Below are 19,493 nucleotides of genomic sequence, written 5' to 3' on the forward strand. Positions count from 1 at the left end.
TTTCTGTTTGACGATAAGATTTTTTTATGTCATTTCCTCCGGGCCTCAATAATTAGTCAATGTCAGTGTCATAAATAGATCAATCAATTCTTCATACAGTTAGAAGTTTTTTGTTTTTTTTTATCATGTGTATATACAGATTTTAAACAAAAAGAAAACAAAAAACAAAAACAAACACAACAGCGAGCGATCCGATCCACGAAATCCATGACAGGGAAAACCCGAGTTTCAGAGAGTTTCTCAACACGGCTCGGCCTCATAAAATGTCTTTAAAAATGTTTCTAGTGTCCAGATTCCAAACTTGAACTGTTTTACGTTTTTAACAGAGTGCAAAACAAAAACAAAGGTAGTTTACAACATAAACGTCTCGGAAAAGCATTGTGTCCAGGACGTAAGCCGAGCCAAGACACTTGAAGAGATTGTAGCTCACGTACAATCCAGGATATAGACCAAGGCAGAGCAGACAGGAAGTGTGTCCAGGTTCACTTCCTCTTAGAATTGAACTTGGTGTTTTTATATATTTAAGATCACAGAGAAGCAAATTTAATGAGACAGGCAACATTAAAAAAAAAAAAAAAAAAATCTGTCGTTTGGAGCAGGAAGTAGATGCAGCCAGGTCAGAGGTCAGGTCTGGTTCGGGTGGTCCGCATTAAACTCCAACTCGTGAGCCACCTAGCGAAGCTGCATTCCCACACTGGACAATTCATGTAATAGACCGAGCCCACATACGATGTAACCAGGAATTAGCCAGATCACAACAGAGTTACTGCAAACAGAAACTGATGGTTAACTCCAGGATATAGCCAGGACCACAGAGACAGACGTGTGGCTCCTGGAGAAGCTGCGACCAGAAGGTGTCAGGATGTACAATCTTAATCATGTGTGTGTTTCAGGTCATAGTCAGGACTCAGCAGAACCGACCGGTGCAGTCTAATCACAGTACATTCAACAGCAACACAAGCAAGCATGGAGTCCTTCCTTCCCAAACCCAGGACTCATTCCAGCATTTAGCCACAGCCCAGCTGCAGTCTGAGGTGATGAGCTCAAACATGCTCCAGCTGGTAGTCCGAGCCGGCAGCAAAGATGATGAAGGGCGATGGGAGGGGACGGCGGGGGAGGGGTGGGTTAAATTGTCAGTTGCAGGTGTTAGTCTGAGCCCGGCCCCCACTGAGGTGAACAGCGGTGAGGTGAGAAGACAGGGAACGGACGGACGGACGGACGCTTCCAGGAGGTAGTCTCATCCCGAGCCGGCAGCGCCGCCTCCTGGACTGCTCTCCTTGCTGAGACGGACTAATTCCTGGGACAAGAGCTCAAGGTCCTGCAGAGAGAGACACAGTGGGGTCAGGGGGTTGGGGGGTGGGGTGGGGTGAGCATCGGGCAGTAGGGAGCTGGCTAGCCGGGGACCGGCGGGCCTCCTCACCTTCTGCAGGTGCATGTTCTTGGTCAGCTGCTCCTCCAGCATGTTCTGCAGCTTCTTGTTCATCTCGCGCAGGTTCTCGTCTCCCGGCTTCACCAGGTCCCTGAGCACCGAGCCCAGGCCGCCCCGCTCGCCCTGGGAGGAGCCGTGGCCGCCCACCGCGCTGCCCGACACGTCTGGCGGGGAAGGAGGGCCGAATTAGCGGCTCAGTCACAACATAACTGTTTTTCAATATGAGCTGTATTGCTGCTATGAGGTGGGTCACCCAAACACTGCATCCATCTGCTGCTGCTCCGCTACCCCCCTCTGTCACATTTTAGAACCCATTGTGGCCCCACCAGTCACGTTTGCCCACCCCTGAGTTAACGGAACTGTCGCAGGCAACAGGAGGCTGCAGCTGCGGCCTCCAGGGGGCGACGAGTCGGCAAACTTTTGACCCGATTGAGAAGGAAGGAAGGAGATGGACGGATGGATGGATGGAGAAAGATCAAGAAGGAGGAGTTGGAAACTGAGGAGGAGCAAGAAGGAGAAAACGAGGAGGACTCAGGAGGAGAGAAGGAGGAGTCGGGAACACAGGAGGAGCCAGAAGGAGAGAAGGAGGAGGAGTCAGGAGGAGAGAAGGAGGAGTCGGGAAGGCAGGAGGAGCCAGAAGGAGAGGAGGAGGAGGAGTCAGGAGAAGAGGAGGAGTCAGGAGGAAAGAAGGAGGAGTCGGGAAGGCAGGAGGAGCCAGAAGGAGAGGACGAGGAGGAGTCAGGAGAAGAGGAGGAGTCAGGAACGCAGGAGGAGCCAAAGGGAGAGAACGAGGAGGAGTCAGGAGAAGAGGAGGAGGAGTCAGGAACGGAGGAGGAGCCAAAGGGAGAGAACGAGGAGGAGTCAGGAGAAGAGGAGGAGTCAGGAGAAGAGGAGTCAGGAGGAGAAAACGAGGTCCTCACAGAAAAAACAAAATATCCAAATTTCTCACGCGATGAAAAATAAACAGCTGGAGGAAACAATCAGCACACACACACACACACACACACACACACACACACACACACACACACACACACACACACACACACACACCTGCTGACGGTGCTGCTGACTGCGAGTGTGTGATGTAAATATTTAACGGTGAGCAGCTGGAACAGGCCGAGGCCCTCACAGCAGCAGGAGAACAGCTGGAGGTCCCTCCAACGCAGGCCCGAGACAAGAGCGCCGTCCTCCTTATCAGCCTGTGCGTGCACGAGTGTGTGAGTGTGAGTGTGTGTGTGTGTGTGTGTGTGTCAGATTCAGCGTTATCTGCTGTTAATAGGTGCTGAGTGGAGAACAGGGGCAGTCAGTCATGAAATTAAAAACAGCAGGAGAGCAAAAAAAAAGAAAAGAGGATGAGGAGGAGAAGAAGGAGAAGAAGAGGATGAAGGAAAAGATGGGCCAGGTTGGACTTTTTACACCACCGTGCACCGTTATCAGGTGATCTGTGGCGCTGACCAGCTGGCAGCCAATCACGGGAGGCCGCCGAGCTGAGCAGCTGCACAAACTGCCGCCAATCAATGCGACTAATGAGGTGGCCGATGAGGAGGAGGTGTTTTTTTTACTTCTTCTTTTTTCCAATCAGACACTGCTGATTGAACGCTTCAGCCGCATTGATGCAAAACAAGAAGCGGGAGGGGCGAAAAGTGAAGCTGCCAAAGGAAACAGGAAGCGTGGATGTTTCCTCAGTAGAAGAAGAAGAAGAAGAAGAAGAAGAAGAAGAAGAAGAAGAAGAAGAAGAAGAGCTGAATGCTTTTCTCTGCTGCTGATTCGCTGCTGGACACACGGTGGTTAAACTCCGCCCACCATGTAAAGTACTGTGTGTGTGTGTGTGTGTGTGTGTGTGTGTGTGTGTGTGTGTGTGTGTGTGTGTCTACCGATGCGACTGTCCATCACGTAGGTCTCGATGATGGCGCTCTTCCTGCAGATGTCTTCCGCCATGGACGAGCAGCTGACCTCCAGGTGTTTGACCTGGTGGACGACAGAGACAGAAGAAGAAGAAGAGGACGCTGGGTGAGCGTCGGCGCCCCCACCAGGAAGAAACGAGGACACAGGCAGCCAGGCGAGAAGCTCTGCTGCCTCAGCGCTGACCTGGAAACTGCAGGAATATTGAACGCTGCCTCTGCGAGGAGATATCAATTATGCATCTCACACCAGCTGACCTCCTCCTCCACCTCCTCCACCTGCTCCCTTGAAGGTTCTCCTCACCTTCTCCTCCTCCTCTTCATCCACCTCCCCCCACCTCTGCTTCCACCCACCACCACCACCTCCTCCTCCTCCTCCTCCTCCTCTTCCCCCCTGCGAGTTCTTCTCACCTTCTCCCCCTTCTTTCCTTCCTCCTCCACCTCCCCCCTCCTCCTTCTCCTTCAATAGCTCCTCCTCCTCCTTCCCCACCGTCTACTCCTCACTCCTGCTCCCCCTCTACCACCTCCTCCCCATCCCCCGCAAGTTCTTCTCACCTTCTCCCCCTCCTTTTCTTCCTCCTCCACTTCTTCCACCTCCCCCTTCGTCCCCCGTCTACTCCTCTGCTTCCACCTCCCCCTTCGTCCCCCGCAGGTTCTCCTCACCTTCTCCTCCAGCAGCCACTTCTCCTGCTGGACCTCAGCGAGTCGCTGGAAAAGTTCTCCGACCTCGTCATCCGACAGCTCTGCCGGCCGCTGTGACTGCGGGCTGCCGCTGCCGCCACCACCAGACTGACACACACACACACACACACACACACACACACACACACACACACACACACACACACACACACACACACACAGAGGAAGAGAGAGAGGAGGCGTGAGGGCGGCGCCAGGAAGTGGCAGCTCAGGTCGCGGAGCGCGTCAGGTCAGGTGACGGCCGCCGCTCCTATGATTCACATCTGTCTGCCGTCAGAAAGTGATTTGGTGTGTCGGAGCCAAGAGAGGTGCATGTTTAGTGCGTCATGTGACTCAGCCGGGCCTCCGTGGATACACAGAGTGAAGCTGTCAACTCTGATCACACACACACACACACACACACACACACACACACACACACACACACACACACACACACACACACACACACACACACACACACACACACACAATGCTATAGAAGCCCCCCCCCCCCCCACAGCATTAGCTTCAGGCCCAGGACCTCTTCCATGAAGCAACAGACAATGCTGGAAAATATGTAAAGAAACATAAACTTTTCAAATGTTTTTTCTTACTTTCATTTGTTATTACATAATTGTAACATTTGTAACATTCTCATTCATTCATATAAGAATAATATAAACTAACATGTTGATCATGGGCATCTTTCTGCACGGCTGTAAAGCCTGAAGCTGCCTCATAGTTTCTCACTTGAGCTGGCTGGATGAGCAAATCACAGACCGGCACGTCAAGTAAGCAAAAAAAGAATCAAATGATATATATTTATTATTATTATTATTATTATTATTATTATTATTATTATTATTATTGTTATTATTATTATTATTATTATTATTAATAAAAGATCATTTGACTCTATTATTTAGGCATTTTTTTGCCTTCGTTTCTTATCTCCTCTCCAATTTTCTGCAGCCCGCACCCCAGCGCCCCCTGGAGGCTCCCAGCTTTGAAAACCACTGCAAGCAGAGGACACAATGAATGACGGGGCGGCGGTGACACAGTGACAAAGCGGGGAGGTCACCAAAAAAAAAAAAAAAAATCCAACTGCGGTTGGCCTCGCCCACCTTGCTCTGATTGGCCGGCTGCGTCTCCTTCATCATGTCCCTGTAGGAGAAGGAGGAGACAGAAGAGGAGTCTCCGGTCTGCTGGGTGCGACTGGGGCTGTTGATCTCGGAGAGGACCAGCTCCTCCAGGCCTGCAGGGGGAGACGGAGAGCCACTCAGGAAAGCTGTCCAATCAGCTGGGAGGTGCAGACAATGCAACGCAACTCTCACTGCAGGTGGGCGGGGGCTTCGGGAGGTGCTGTGGGTGGGCGGGGCTTCAGCCAGACTACTTTAAAATGTCTGATTGTCAGGTTTGTGCAGAGCCGCCTTTAAACTTTCATCAGCACTCATCGATTATGCATGATGTTGAGGGCAAGGAGGAGTGGCCTGGACCGCCCGCAGAGAGCGAGAGAGGGAGGGAGGATGTGTGTGTGTGTGTGTGTGTGTGTGTGTGTGTGTGTGTGTGTGGGGGTGTGGGTGTGGGTGTGGGTTTTGAAACAGACACAGTGACAAAGATCTGCAAGAAATTACACCAAAAAAAAATCCACATTTGTGAAGATCCCAAAATGAAATCCCTGAAGCTGGAGAAGCGTTTGTGTGTAATTTTGTCATCATGTTATTTTATTATTATAAAATATTATATATGTAAATTATCTGTATGATAAAAATATATCAAATTATAAATAATCTGATTTTATTATTTAATTTCATTCATCATGTTATGTTATCACTGTGTGTGTGTGTGTGTGTGTGTGTGTGTGTGTGTGTGTGTGTCCGACCCAAAGCTCTTGGAATCAGAGCAGCACATTAAAAATTGAGCTGCAGGTCTCTGGACTGAGCCAGAACCTCCTGACACACAGTCAGCGGGCCGCAGGTTGCCGCACACACATCGCTTCTGTTATCACCACAAACTCACCGCTGTTCAGGTCACACACACACTCGCGCACACACACACACACACATACACACACACACACACACGCGCACACACACGCGCGCACACACGCACGCACGCACGCACGCACGCACGCACGCACGCACGCACGGACACCCTCATCCATCTGCAGCAGGATTTGATGATGACATCACATCCACGTGGGGGTGTGTGTGTGTGTGTGTGTGTGTGTGTGTGTGTGTGTGTGTGTACCTGTCCTAGTCTTGCTGTTGGTCAGGATCTCCTGAAGTCTCTCCTGCAGCTTGTCAGCTCGCTTCCTCTCCAGCTGCAGCTGTCGCTTCAGATCCTTCAGCTGCGCTCACACACACACAGACACACACACAGACACACACACATAGACACACACACACACAGAGTCAAGGATTTACTTTTTAATTATTATTTTCCATGCACGGCTGCTCCTAAATTACTCTGTAAAATATGTTCCCTCTCTCCCATTCATCTCTATTCAAAGTCTGTCTGTCTCACACACACACACACACACACACACACTCACCGCTGCGCTCCCCTTCTTCTCCAGGATCCTCTGGCCGTCCACGGTGTCCTTGATCTCCTGCACACACACACACACACACACACACACACACACACACACACACACACACACACACACACACACACACACACACACACACACACACACACACACACAGATTCAAGGACCATCCGTCGGAGCGTTTTCCAGCTTCAGGACCCGAGGCTGAGGTTGGGATTCTCGTCCAGGCTGACGGGGAGAAAGTGAGTCGTTTGTCTCCGTCAGGTCTGGTTTACCTGTCGCAGTTTCCCGATGGTGCCGCCGTGTTCGTCCCTCTGATTCTCCACCTCCACCAGCTGCTGCCTCAAGCCCTCCATGTCTGAGCGCTGGTCCTGCATGCGCGCACACACACACACACACACACACACACACGCACACACACACGCACACACACACACACACACACACACACACACACACACACACACACACAGTCAGTGTGCAATCAGTTCTCTCAAACATGAGACCTGAACACAGGAAAACTCAATGTTTTGTGTTTTTTTTTTTTTATCCGCCTGCTATAACTTGCTAACTCTAACCAGCTGGCTTTAGCCAGCAAGCCATAACTTGCAAAGTCTAACCAGCTGGCTTTAGCCAGCAAAAACCATAGCTAGTTTGCTGTCTTTAACCTGCTAGCCATAGCCAACAAGGCATAACTAGCTTGCTAACTCTAATCTGCTAGTCGTAGCCAGCAAGCTGTAACTTGCTAACTCTAACCTGTTTGTCGCAGCATGCTAACCCTAGCCTGCTAGATGTAGCATGCTAGCCATAGCCTGCTAGGTCCGGCCCACACCGCTCGAAGCCGCAGCGGGGGGGGGGGGGTTCTAGTGGCAACAGAAGGATGGAAACAGTCGACCGATTATCCGCCTGCTGAAAACTTTTCCCTCGTTTGGCTCCGCCCACAGATCATAAATCCAGCCGACTGAGGGGGCTCATTAAAAAGGACAGAAACACACACATTTAACTCCCACTCTAATCTTCTGCCGCTAATTAATTTGACTGAAAAAAAAAAAAAAAATCGACATTAAAGTTAAAAAACAAAAAACAAAAGCAGACACACAGCCGTCCAGCTGACGGGGAGGAGGGAGAGAATAACAGGTAATTCTGTAGGGAAACTAATATCATTAGGTGGTGTTAATAACCACACACACACACACACACACACACACACACACACACACACACACACACACACACACACACACACACACACACACACACACACACACACACACCTCATCAGGCAGAATGAGCTTAATGTTGAGATTTTATTGCTCTGATGTTGATGTCTGACTCCGCGCTGGCCTTTTACAGCAGCAGTAAAGCCGAGCGGCGGCTGCAGTGGAAGACGAGGAGGAGGAGGAGGAGGAGGAGGAGGAGGAAGAACAGAGTGCGTGAAGCCGCGGCCAGTTTTCATCGCTTGGCGAGTCAAGAAACGTTCTGCTTTCCCTCATTAAGAGAAACAAAAAGACGACAAACCATCGGCCGCTGTTCCCGTTTGAATCCCCAAAAGACTCAAGGAGGTGGAGGAAGAGGAGGAGGAGAAGGACTTGAGTGGACGGAGGAAGATTAACTCTGACCCCAACTGATTAAAAAGGGTCCCGTCGCCAGTTTTTAGCCCGTTCAGGAGACAACAGGCGGAGCTCGAACCGACGACCCGGCGAGCCGCCCGATAATTAGAGCCTTAATTAACTTTTCCTATTAGTTTCCTGCTCTTAGTCTAGTCCTGGAGATAAAGCAGGCACACACACACACTTTCCTCTCCTCAGAGGACCGCTGCGTCAGCCCTGTAATCTGATTGGCTGCAGGACTTGGTACGCGTCCCATCATGCACGGCAGCGGCTTGACTCTCGACTCAGTGATTGTGATCCGACGACGATTTAATCTCCCGGTCGCGTTTCTCCGAGACGGGTTTCAGTTTTAAGCGACTGACAAACGTCCGGCTCCTCGGCTCCGCCTTCGATGACATCACGACCGGGTTCGCTGACCGAGGCTAAGCGGCCTCCTCGGGCTCGTCATGACAACAGAAGGAGCCGCAAATTAGCGGCTAACTAGCATCTGATATCGTGCGACATCAAAAACCAGCTTCGGGTTGCCAGGTGTGTTCGCGACGGGGTTTCGGTGTGAAGCTCGGGCTAACTGCAGCGGCACTAGCTCGGAATCGAGCCTGTTCTGAAGTGGATGGGGCTTGCTTTGCTTGTTAATGTGAAAACTTGCAAAAATAAAAGGTAAAAAAAAACAACCTGTGCAGCGTGGCCGTCTGTCTAGGATGAAGTCTATAATGTGTGTGTGTGTGTGTGTGTGTCGTACCTCCAGCTGAAGTGCGTGCTCCTCCTGCAGCCGCTCCACCTCCTCCTGATGTTCCACCGACTTCTTCTCAATGTTCTCCTATGGACCGCACCGACAAATGGGTTAAAACAAAACAAACAGGTAAACATAATGCGAATACGGCATCTGTGCACAAAAATGTACACATGAATTCATGGTACAATTAGAAACAAATGATATATTTTCCATGATAAATATAAAAAAATGATATCACTTAGTAAGTGAAACACATTTTCTGGTAGTTTCTGAAAGGTCCAGTGTGTAAAATGTGGCTTGATTTATGATTTCTATACTGGCGAAGGCTTAGTATTCTTCCCATGTATTCATTACTAAAAGTGTATGGTTGAAGCACAATCAAAAGTCATTTGCTTTTCCTACCCTTGGAATGCTTCTCATATACATTAGAGCAGTGTTCTCCAAACTTTTTTAGCAATGGGCCACATGACGGAACTGCATCATGTCGGCGGGCCACGGTTCGTCGACGGGGGTGGGGGGGTGCTGGTTGGAAATAGTGCTAACGTCTTTGTTGAGCGAGGGAACGGGAGCGGGAGCGCGCTATCGCACTACGCTAACGTGGGGGGGGAATTATGACTGCCTTCACGCGGGCCGGACAGTGCCACGCAGTGGGCCGGATGTGGCCCGTGGGCCGTAGTTTGGGGACCCCTGCATTAGAATACACAGAGCGAGGGTCTTGCTCCTGGTTTGCTGCCATCATGCACCTTTTTAGAGGAAGCCCCCCCAACTGTGGCCTGAACAGGAAGCACGCTGCCGGTGGGCTTCCTGAAGACTTTTACACAACGGCCCTTTAAACTGCCAGGCTCATCCTGGACCGTCAGGCCTTCAGGAGCAGGAAGTTTGACCAGACACTGCCCCCTGCTGGCGTCTAAACTCCAGCAGCTGAAGGCTGGCTGGGTGTCGGGTGAACTGGGTCTCGCTGACCTCGGCCTCCTGGAGTCGCCTCTCGAACCAGCCCTTGGTTCCCTCCATGGACACCACCTGAGCCTGCAGCTCCTCCACCCGCAGCTGGAGGCCCTCCAGCTCCTTGGTGCGGGCCTGCGCGCACACACACACACACACACACACTGAGTCTCATTTGCTCCTCCTCTTCCTCCTCTTCCTCCTCTTCGTCCTCTCCACTCCTCCTGCTCACCTTCTCTTCCCTCAGCTGCTGACGGATCTCCTCCTCGGAGCGGTTCTTGTCTTCGTGGAGTCCTCTCAGCTCCTTCTCGTAGCGGGCCCTTACACCCAGAACCTTGGGAGAACCAGGTAGGACAGGACCCGTCAAGACACGGGGACGAGCGATCAGCGCGCTTCATTGTGAAGAAGGAGGAGGAGGAGAAGAAGAAGGAGGAGAAGGAGAAGAAGAAGGAGGAGGAGAAGAAGGAGGAGAAGAAGGAGGAGAAGGAGAAGAAGAGTGAGTCTCACCTCCTTTTCGTGCTGCAGTTTGAGGTCTGACAGCGCCTCCTTGTGGTCGGACTTCTCCTGGTTCAGCTGTATGGCCATCTCGTCCAGCATGGCCTTCCTCTTCTCCGCTGTCTGCACACACACACACACACACACACACACACACACACACACACACACACACACACACACACACTTATATAGTCTCCCCTCTCCTCTCCTCTCCCCTCCTCCCCTCTCCTCCCCCCTCTCCTCTCCTCTCTCCCCACCTTCTTGGCTTCGTCCAGCTCCCTCAGCAGCTTCTCCTTCTCCTGGCCTTCCTCGGTCAGCTGCTCCAGCAGCTTCCTGCTGGCGAAGCTGGACTCCTGGTGGTCAGACGGAGAACAGCAGCGTGAGAAACGACAGTCAGTGAAGAGGAGGAGGAGGTGGAGGAGGAGGAGGTGGATGAGTAGAAGGTGGAGAGGCAGGAGGAGGAGGGAGAGCAGGAGTTAGAGGAGGAGGAGAAGCAGGAGAGGAGGGGTAGGAGGAGAAAGAGGAAGAGGAGGAGGAAGAGGAGGAAGAGGAAAAGGAAGAGGAGGAAGATGAGGAGGAAGAGGAGGAGTAAGAGGAGGCGTGGTCACCTGCAGCTGTGAGTCCAGGTCGTCCCGCTGCGCCAGCAGGCTGTCGTGCTCGGCCCGTCGCTGCTGCAGCTCGGTCGTCAGTGCCTCCTGCTGCTCGCGGAGCAGATTCATCTCCTGCGTCTTGACCGTCTGGATCTGGGGGTGTGGGGGGGGCACCGGGGAGGGAGGAGTTAGCGTTCACACGGTGCCGAAACCAAACACGGCAGGAGGCGGGACTAATGGGGAGAAGGAGTGAGCGACAGGCGCATGCGGCCAGTTAGCAGGAGGCTAGCAGATTAGCGGAGCGGAGCAGGTGGCCACAGGGCCGCCGCTCCCCCACAAAACATCCACAAGAGGGAGCCGCCCACAAGCTGGAGCCTCGAGCGGCGCCAGGTCCTGCTGCTGTGATTGGCTGACGGCCGCTAACGTTAGCTCAGCTCAGATAGCATGAAACTAAAGTGTCTGGTGCATTTCTAAAACTGGATCTGTTTAACAGGTGAGTCAGCTTTAAAGGTCCCACGCTGATTCAATTCTATTTATTTAGCAGCGCAGTTAGCCCTGCTGCTAAAAAAAAAAGAAAAAAAAAAAACTAAAGACGCTCGCCACTTGCGTATGTTTGGAAGGAGAAACATCACCTAGCTTGGAGGGGGCGTGGCTTGTGGCTTCTAAACCGGGAGTGGCGTGAGTGCCTGTTGTGACATCACAGAGGGCAGAGTCCCCAAGCTGCAAAGTGTAGCAGCAGAAGAAGTGAAGGCCAGACCTGTGACCCTGACGTGGGACCTTCAAACAGCTGCAGGTTGAGAGCTACTGGCTAACAGCTAACGGCTAACAGTGTTTGGAGGGCTCCTGCCTACACGGCTCTCGAGGTTCTCGGTGGTTAGTTTTCATGGTTACCTGCTCCAGAGCTCGCAGCTGGCACCTCAAAACTGCAGCTCCCTGCGTGACAGGCACAAAGCGATCACCACCACATCCCCACACACCTCTAGCGGCAAACTACACCAATCTGAACTACACAATTCAAACTACACAAATCTGGAACACACAATCCGAACTGCACGAATTAAACTATAAAATCCAAACTACAGGATTTGAACTACACGATCCAAACTGCACAATTGAAACTACAAAATCTGAACTACACAATTGGAATTGCACGATTTGAATAACACAATTTGAATTACACGATTTGAACAACACAATTCAAATTACTCTATTTGAATTACAAGATCTGAACTGCACAATTCGAAGTGCATGATGCAAACGACACGATTTGAACTACACAATCCAATTTACACGATTTGAACTACGCAATTCAAACTACTCGATTTGAATCCGAACTGCATGATGCAAACTACACGATTTGAACTACACAATTTGATCTACACAATTTGAATTACACGATCCACAATTCAAACTACTCTTTTTGAATTACAGGATCTGAACTGCACAATCCGAACTGCATGATGCAAACTACACGATTTGAACTACACAATCCGAACTGTACGATCTGAACCACAAGATCCAAACTGCACGATTCAAACTACAAGATCCGAACTGCATGATCTGAACTACACAATCCAAACTACACGCTACTGAACTACACAGTATAAAACTCTTTTAAGGCGCAACCCAGAACTGCAGCTGAACTGCGGCGTCCCACCGGTCTGGTTCTCCGTTACCTGTTCCAGAGCGGCCAGGTTGGTCCTCAGAGCGTCGTTCTCCTGCAGGATGCTGTCCACCTGCTCCTGACTGACTGCGCTCTGATTGGCTACCTGCCGCGCCGACCGACCCGCCGCAGGCGCAGAGAGGAGGTAGGGCGGCGGGTGAGGAAGAGGAGGCGGGTGGGGGTGTCGGGGAAAATATCAAAGAGGAAGTTGGCAGAGGGAAGAAGAGAGTAGCAGAGCGTCAGCAGCAGAGGACAGACAGCAGGAGGAGGAGCTTGGCGTTCTCCCGCCGCCGTGACGTCATGACGGGGATAAAGAACCGGGATGTCTGAACTTTATTGACAGGAACACGGTGACGGGAGAACGTCATAGTCATCACAGACAAACCTGAGAAGGAGAAGAGAGTTCAGACGGAGCCCCGCCCCCTCAGGGTACATCCCCACATTGAGAAGAGTGTGTGTGCGCGAGTGTGTGTGTCACCTGGTCTCTCAGGGTGTGCACGGCCAGCTGGTGCTCCTTCTCTTTGCTCTGAAGCTCCTCCCTCAGCTGAGCCGTCGCCTGGAGCCACAAAACAAAGCCAGTCACTTCCGCGAACGAGGGTCAAGCAGAGTTGGTTTGGCTGTGTATAAAACACGCTGAAGGAATGTTAACAGAACTGTTGTGAAAATGTTCCACAACGGTGTCAAACATACGGTCCCAAACAGTTTTTTTCCAGCCCGCGAGATTATTTTGCAAAAATATAAAAACTGCAATTTGTCAATGAAAGAAAGTGCTGTTCTAAATGTGTCCACTTGGTGTCGCAATATCATTTCTGCTTCGCAAACAAACTCAATACTGGACCTGAGCAAATTGTAAGTAAAAGTACAGCCGCTCACGTCTCCTATTGGCTCCCCTCATTGCCCCAGAACGTCTCCTATTGGCTACCCTCATTGCCCGAGATCCTCTCCTATTGGCTACCTTCATTGCCCCAGAACGTCTCCTATTGGCTCCCCTCATTGCCCCAGAACGTCTCTGTCGAAACAGACAAAGCTGAGTTGCCAACTTGGCGACTTTCTCCTCCCAAAAAGTCGCTATTATCCCCATAACGACTTTTCTTTTTTTTGGTCAAAAGCGACTAGCGACAAATCTAGCGACTTTTCCTGGTGTTGTTACGTTTCGATCAAGTGCAATTTGTCAATCATGCAAATTACACGATGACGTCACTTGACGACCTCTAGCGACTTTCAGGACAGCCAATAGCGACTTTCCTTAACTGAGGAGTTGGCAACACTGATGCAGAGTGCAGAGTGCTCAAAGAACATGAACAAAGTAAAACAAAGAAAACAACTGGAAGTTGTTGTTATTTTTACGTTATTATTACCATACTATGATTTTACCGGTGAGGCCTACTTGGGAAAAGATTTTCCTTTATGTGGCCTGTGAACCAAAATGAGTGCTCCACACACACACACACACACACACACACACACACACACACACACACACACATACACACACACACACACACACACACACACACACACACACACACACACACACACACACAGGCGTGACCTGATTGGCTGCGCTGAGGTCTGACTGCAGTTTCTGGATGCGGGTGTTCATGGCCTTTAGCTCCTCCTCCTTTCTTTGGTTGATCTCGTCGATCTTTGTCCTGCAAGCGAACAGACATTTAAACACAGCGAGCGCCGTCACGGGCTGCCGTGCTAGCGGTGTTAGCGTTAGCGGCGGCGTGGGGGGTGGCTCTGACCTGCTGTCGTTGTACAGGACCTCCTTCTCTCCCTGCAGACGCTGGAAACTGTCAAAAGAATCAAAGCAAACACTGTGAAGGTGCTTCCTCCAGTGGCTGCGCAAGGTACTGCGGCAATATACTAGTAAACTTTTCTTCCATTTATCAGTACAGTTCACTGAACTGGTGCGCAACCTAAAGGAGAGCAACTGGAACCTCGCTTAGCCGAGGAAAGTTGTGGAAAGTGTCAACAAAACAGTTCCAACTGTGGCCAGAAGGGGTCTCACCTCTCCTGCTTCTTCTTCAGCTTCTCAGTCAGCTGACGGACAGAAAGACAGAAGAAGAAACAACAAATAATTACACTTTTTAATCTGTTTTGCTGACAAATTCGACCAAAGCCGAGCACCAATGAATCCTGCAATACCTTGGAAATCTCTTCCTGCAGTTTGGCGACCTCTGCCTGTTTGGACGCCTGTCGGCAGGACGAGGAGAGGAGTCACATTTAATTCAGCTCCACTTTACAACGACGCACACGCAAAGAGAAATCTTGGGAATGTTCAAAATCAAGTTCTTTTTTTTACAAAAAAAGTCACTGCGAACTATTGGAACCAGGAACCTTGTGAGAAACCAGGAGTTCCTCACAAGGTTCCTGCTGTTACAAAAAGAGGTCCCTGAAGCTCCATAAGTGTGTGTGTGTGTGTGTGTGTGTGTGTGTGTGTCTCAATTCAGGGTCTGCATCCTTCGAAGGAAGTGTCCTCCATCTGAAGGAAGCGTCCTCTGAAGGACCTGGCCGAGAAGGACGAACCAAACCCCGCCTCCCGGGTCACCACACGGGACGGTGTAGCCTTCGGCGTATTTCCTGGTTGCGTCACCGCCGTTCCCTCCTGCTGGCCAACCCCAGAAGTGACGTTTTCATAGCATCAAGCTAACCATTGGTTCGCCATCCAACGATGGTGTTGGATGTTCAAACAAGTAAAAACCCTACGTTAAAAACTGAATATTTTATGTGAAATTTCAATACTTAAATTCATACGTCGTGTCTTTGCCAGTAGATGCCGCTAATTTGAGCTGACTTCCCAGGATCCCAGGATGCTTTGCGTGCTGCTGCAAAGCGGTGTATCCTTGGAATCGGCTAGAAGTAGGGCGCATTTCAAGGGCGCATTTAGAGCGTCCTTCAAATTTTGGGGAATTGGGACAAGCCTTCGCGCAGTGCTATGACGCAACTGGCCTTCGAATGCAGCCTTCCAAGGATGCAGACCCTGAATTGAGACACAGCCTGTGTGTTTGTGTTTATGTGTATGTGTGTGTGTGTGTGTGCGTACCTCCAGGCCGTGCACCTGCTCCCTCAGCAGCCTCTTCTCCTCCTGCTCGGTGTTCAGTGCCATCTCCAGCTCTGGTCCAAAGCAGTGAGTTATTGGACAGAGAGCAGCCGACCAGCCTAGCGCTGCCTGCTTAGCTACAATCTTCTCTACGCACATCTCTGACGGGCCTAAAGGGGGCGCTGCACACAGCACAGCAGTCCGTTAGGCCAGACACACGCTGCAGCCCGACCCCGACCCCCCCCGCCTCCACGTGACCCCACACTACAGTTTCTATTGGCTGCGTTGGCCCACAGCTGGTTTACTCAGCTAGCGGATATGGCGGCCGGAAAGTTGAACTGATTCTGTTTTCTGATCTTTTTTTCCTCTATGTCTAAAGTTAAGCTTGAAGAAAAAAAGCAAAAAAAAAAAGCACTTCTTTACGGAAGCGAATTGCATTCACTTGGCAAATAAAAAAAATCTCTGTTTTTCAGTGTAACTATTTCTGTTTTTCGTGCTATTTTTTTTCCAGCCTATTTTTTTAAAAAAAAAAAGATTTTGAAATCCTGCGAGAAAACAGTAGCCAGGTGACTCTACGGCATGGATGTGCTCTACGGTGGTGACACATGTCACCACGTAGCCAGTCTCCATGCACTTCAAATGCATCATTTTGTATCCATGGAGCCATGATGCCATATTTATCCAACTGATCCCGGAGAAACATTGCGACGTCCAGAATATCTGAATGGGCTTTCCAACCAAACCACCGCAAAGTCCTCAGATGCATACGTAAAGTTGATAAACTGATTGTAATGCCATCTATGTGACTTACAGACAGGACTATTTCTCAGTGTCTTGAAACCCATGTCAAAATAGAATTTGATTGAACTGAACAAGCTGGCCATGTTTGCTTACATTACATCGAGCGCTCAATGAAAGAATGGATGCGATCGTTTCCGATGCTCTCTGAACTCGGGAAAATAGGGCGGAAAAAAAATTAGCATGAAAAACAGAAATAATTACACTGAAAAACAGATTTTTTTTATTTGCCAAGTGAATGCAATACGCTTCCGTACTTCTTAGGGAATTTTTTTTCAACTGAAATATTTTTAGATGAACTTTTCCACAATGACAAAAAAACACATTACACATTGAAAGTGGAGCGTGGCCAATAAGATTTCAGGGGTAGATGCTAAAGACAATGATTGCTAAGCTCCATGGAAATATTTTCAGGTTTAATCACGTTTTTTTTCTTACAGTCAACTGGAAATTTAGCTTGATGCAACCCGTGGGCTTATGTGCTGCACTCATTTCATTCCATTTCTATCTCAATTCTATTTGCTGTTGTTTGTGTTGTTTTGTTTATTTACGTTGCGTAGCGTGCGTCTGCCCTACGCCTCGACTGCACTGATACCAATACTGGGTATTGTTGCCAATGACCTGGTTCAGTGCTTGTAGAACACATGCCGATACCACCACGCTGAAACCAGCTGTATGTCTGTGTGTTCTGTGACAATTTTGTTAAATTAGTGTTTGTACTGTAGTGAAACTTGTGATGGTCTGCAGCTTCCTAGAGGGTTCAAGCCGCAGACAGGAAGTCCGACGGGCCGACTTCCTGTCCCTTTGGACAGTGAGCGGCCACCAGACGGAACCTGGGGCCGATGTTCAACAGAAAAGGGTGGAATCGGGACGGGGCGGTCGGAGCCGTGTGAGGGTGACTGGTCGGGTCGAGGCTTAAGGAAGAGTTGGTGGAGTCGGTGCGTGTCGGAGGGGAGTCGTGCACACTCACCGTGGAGCTGCTTGGACGTGTGTTCCTGCTGAGGCTTTGTCTGCGAGGAGAGAGAAGGTTGAGCCAGGGGGATTATTGGTTGCAGTCCATTTTTTTTGTCATTTTTATATATATATTATAGACTCAAAGCGGAGTCAAGTCCATCGCCGTCAGTCACCTGTTCCACTTTGTCGCCGTCGCCCTCGGCCGGCTCCTCCGCACTTCCCGCGACGTCAGAGACTCCGTTGGCGCCGGCCGCCGCTGCTGCTGGTTCCGTTTCCGCGGCGACGCCCCGCACCTCCCTGTCGATGCGCTCCTGGAGGACTGTGGGAGAAGTGCAGCGGGACAAAAAAACACTAAGATACACTCATTTTGATCAAGGATGTATAACAAGAACTGGATACAGGACTGGCAATATAAGGTGGTGCGGCAATTTTTTCCCAGTGTCCACTTGAGGTACTGCAACAAAAAAAATTCCATTGGGCCAAAAAGCATTTTTCCAAAAGACCGCAACTACATTAAAATGAACAGGCCGCCATGTTGGATCCCGGGGGATGGGGTTTGACTTTGATGCCGTACCGCCAGCGCCCCTGTGTGGCCAGCAGGGGTAAACCACCACACACCTCTCATCTTCTTCTGCAGGGTGGCGTTCTCGGCCTGCAGCCGCAGCAGCTCTCCGTCCACGGGGCTGCTGGAGGCGGGGTCGGCTGTGGCTCCTCCCCCTTCCTTCAGGCCGCGGTTCTCCTGCTCCAGCTGCTCGATCTGCGTGCACAGCTGAGGAGGAGGAGGAGAAATGATGAGTGTTGAGGATGCAGACGCTCCTAGAGGGAGCTGGTGGGGGGGGGGTTACCTTGGAGAGCTCGGCCATCAGTGTGCTGTTCTGCAGCCGGAAGTCCTCCTCCTGGCTGTGCAGCTTCCCCTGCAGCATCTCCGTCTCGCTCAGCAGCGCCTCCACTTCCTGCAACGGCAGCCGACGAGACAGCTCGCTTTCAATGCTGCGACAGCAAACAAAAACGCTCCAGCAGGGGGAGCTCATGAGCAAAGTGATAAGAACCAAAGAAGAAGGGGGGTGGGGGGGACCCACCTGAGCTTTCTTGCTCTTATTCAGAGCCTGAAGAGAGGAGAAAAAAACAACTTTACATTCAATCTGCAGCGTGATGTTTTTCACACAGATTTTCTCAGATTATTATCGTGTTGTAGTAAATCAAGAAAGCTGTCGCTCACCTTCTGCGCTTTGATAAAATCTCTTTCCAAAACAACATTCTTCTGACGGACGGTGTTCAGCTCTGGAAGACACACAAGCGTCACCATCATCACCATCATCATCTTCATCGCCGTCGTCATCGTCAGTCATGCGTTTTCTCAATCAGTCAGTTACCTGCCGAGTTCTTCCTGAGATCATCAGACAGCTGGTAGTTCTGAGTCCGCAGCTCCAACAGCTGAGCCTGAGCAAACACACACACACACACACACACACACACACACACACACACAGTGTCACAATAACAGCAGCAGTCGCTGCTACAGTTTGTTCTGGTTTGTTTATGCAGCGCAAAACTACGATACCTAGTGCTGAAAAGACGCCGAAACAAGCTTGGAATAATCGATACCGGATGGAAAAATGGAAAAAATAAATAAATAAATAAAACATAAAATAAAAGGAAGGCAGTGGAATGACTTTGCCACAGTTGAGACAATTTCACAAATTGTCGCTCGTTATTTTAGGTGCACACGAAGGCGGAGAACGATACGAACCTCGGCCACCAGGGGGTGACCAAAGACACTCACTGTTCTATTGATTGCATAATTGAATAGAAATAGAAATGCATGTAAAAATCAGGAGAACCAGCAGAAGCAGACGCTGCAGGCCAGGAAGCGAACACAGCACCGCAGCGCAGCTCACGAAGCCACACTGATTCACGTTCTCTCCGCTGACGTCATCATGTCAACAAACTGGGCTTCCCCCAACCAGGGAGAGAGAGAGAGAGAAAAAAAACAAACATTATAATGGGAGAGCAGGTCGAGTTGCACCTTCCTGTGGGGGGTTGATTCGCGACAGAACAGGTCGTGCAAACGTGTTGTAGCGGGGCTGC

The 19,493-nt window shown here is 50.5% G+C and overlaps 1 protein-coding gene across 10 annotated transcripts in view; it reads right to left on the minus strand.

The window, feature by feature from the left end:
* gripap1 (GRIP1 associated protein 1) overlaps positions 1 to 19,493 on the minus strand; it is a 20,397-nt gene continuing 904 nt past the window's right edge. Inside the window, exons 2-30 of one of the 10 annotated variants that reach the window (XM_076026733.1) lie at positions 18,779 to 18,845; positions 18,625 to 18,686; positions 18,485 to 18,511; positions 18,251 to 18,358; positions 18,024 to 18,174; positions 17,579 to 17,724; positions 17,422 to 17,455; positions 15,657 to 15,727; positions 14,759 to 14,806; positions 14,622 to 14,653; positions 14,356 to 14,403; positions 14,160 to 14,259; positions 13,086 to 13,163; positions 12,621 to 12,713; positions 11,836 to 11,877; positions 10,963 to 11,097; positions 10,612 to 10,707; positions 10,364 to 10,474; positions 10,089 to 10,190; positions 9,878 to 9,991; positions 8,921 to 8,998; positions 6,847 to 6,942; positions 6,572 to 6,628; positions 6,268 to 6,367; positions 5,142 to 5,272; positions 3,997 to 4,122; positions 3,307 to 3,400; positions 1,421 to 1,593; positions 1 to 1,318 (exon numbers count right to left, since the gene is read on the minus strand). In XM_076026733.1, coding sequence (XP_075882848.1) covers positions 1,238 to 1,318; positions 1,421 to 1,593; positions 3,307 to 3,400; positions 3,997 to 4,122; positions 5,142 to 5,272; positions 6,268 to 6,367; positions 6,572 to 6,628; positions 6,847 to 6,942; positions 8,921 to 8,998; positions 9,878 to 9,991; positions 10,089 to 10,190; positions 10,364 to 10,474; positions 10,612 to 10,707; positions 10,963 to 11,097; positions 11,836 to 11,877; positions 12,621 to 12,713; positions 13,086 to 13,163; positions 14,160 to 14,259; positions 14,356 to 14,403; positions 14,622 to 14,653; positions 14,759 to 14,806; positions 15,657 to 15,727; positions 17,422 to 17,455; positions 17,579 to 17,724; positions 18,024 to 18,174; positions 18,251 to 18,358; positions 18,485 to 18,511; positions 18,625 to 18,686; positions 18,779 to 18,845 — 2,601 coding nt within the window. In that variant the 3' untranslated portion in view covers positions 1 to 1,237. Of the gene's footprint in view, positions 1,319 to 1,420; positions 1,594 to 3,306; positions 3,401 to 3,996; positions 4,123 to 4,373; positions 4,411 to 5,141; positions 5,273 to 6,267; positions 6,368 to 6,571; positions 6,629 to 6,846; positions 6,943 to 8,920; positions 8,999 to 9,877; positions 9,992 to 10,088; positions 10,191 to 10,363; positions 10,475 to 10,611; positions 10,708 to 10,962; positions 11,098 to 11,835; positions 11,878 to 12,620; positions 12,714 to 13,085; positions 13,164 to 14,159; positions 14,260 to 14,355; positions 14,404 to 14,621; positions 14,654 to 14,758; positions 14,807 to 15,656; positions 15,836 to 17,421; positions 17,462 to 17,578; positions 17,725 to 18,023; positions 18,175 to 18,250; positions 18,359 to 18,484; positions 18,512 to 18,624; positions 18,687 to 18,778; positions 18,846 to 19,493 lie in introns of those variants that run through there. The other 9 variants (XM_076026729.1, XM_076026726.1, XM_076026732.1 and 6 more) reach the window with 9 other exon arrangements.

This window comes from Nelusetta ayraudi, unplaced genomic scaffold (assembly GCF_046127955.1).
Source record: "Nelusetta ayraudi isolate G7.1 ecotype Tasmania unplaced genomic scaffold, CSIRO-AGI_Nayr_v1 ptg000019l, whole genome shotgun sequence".
Classification (NCBI taxonomy): Eukaryota; Metazoa; Chordata; class Actinopteri; order Tetraodontiformes; family Monacanthidae; genus Nelusetta; species Nelusetta ayraudi.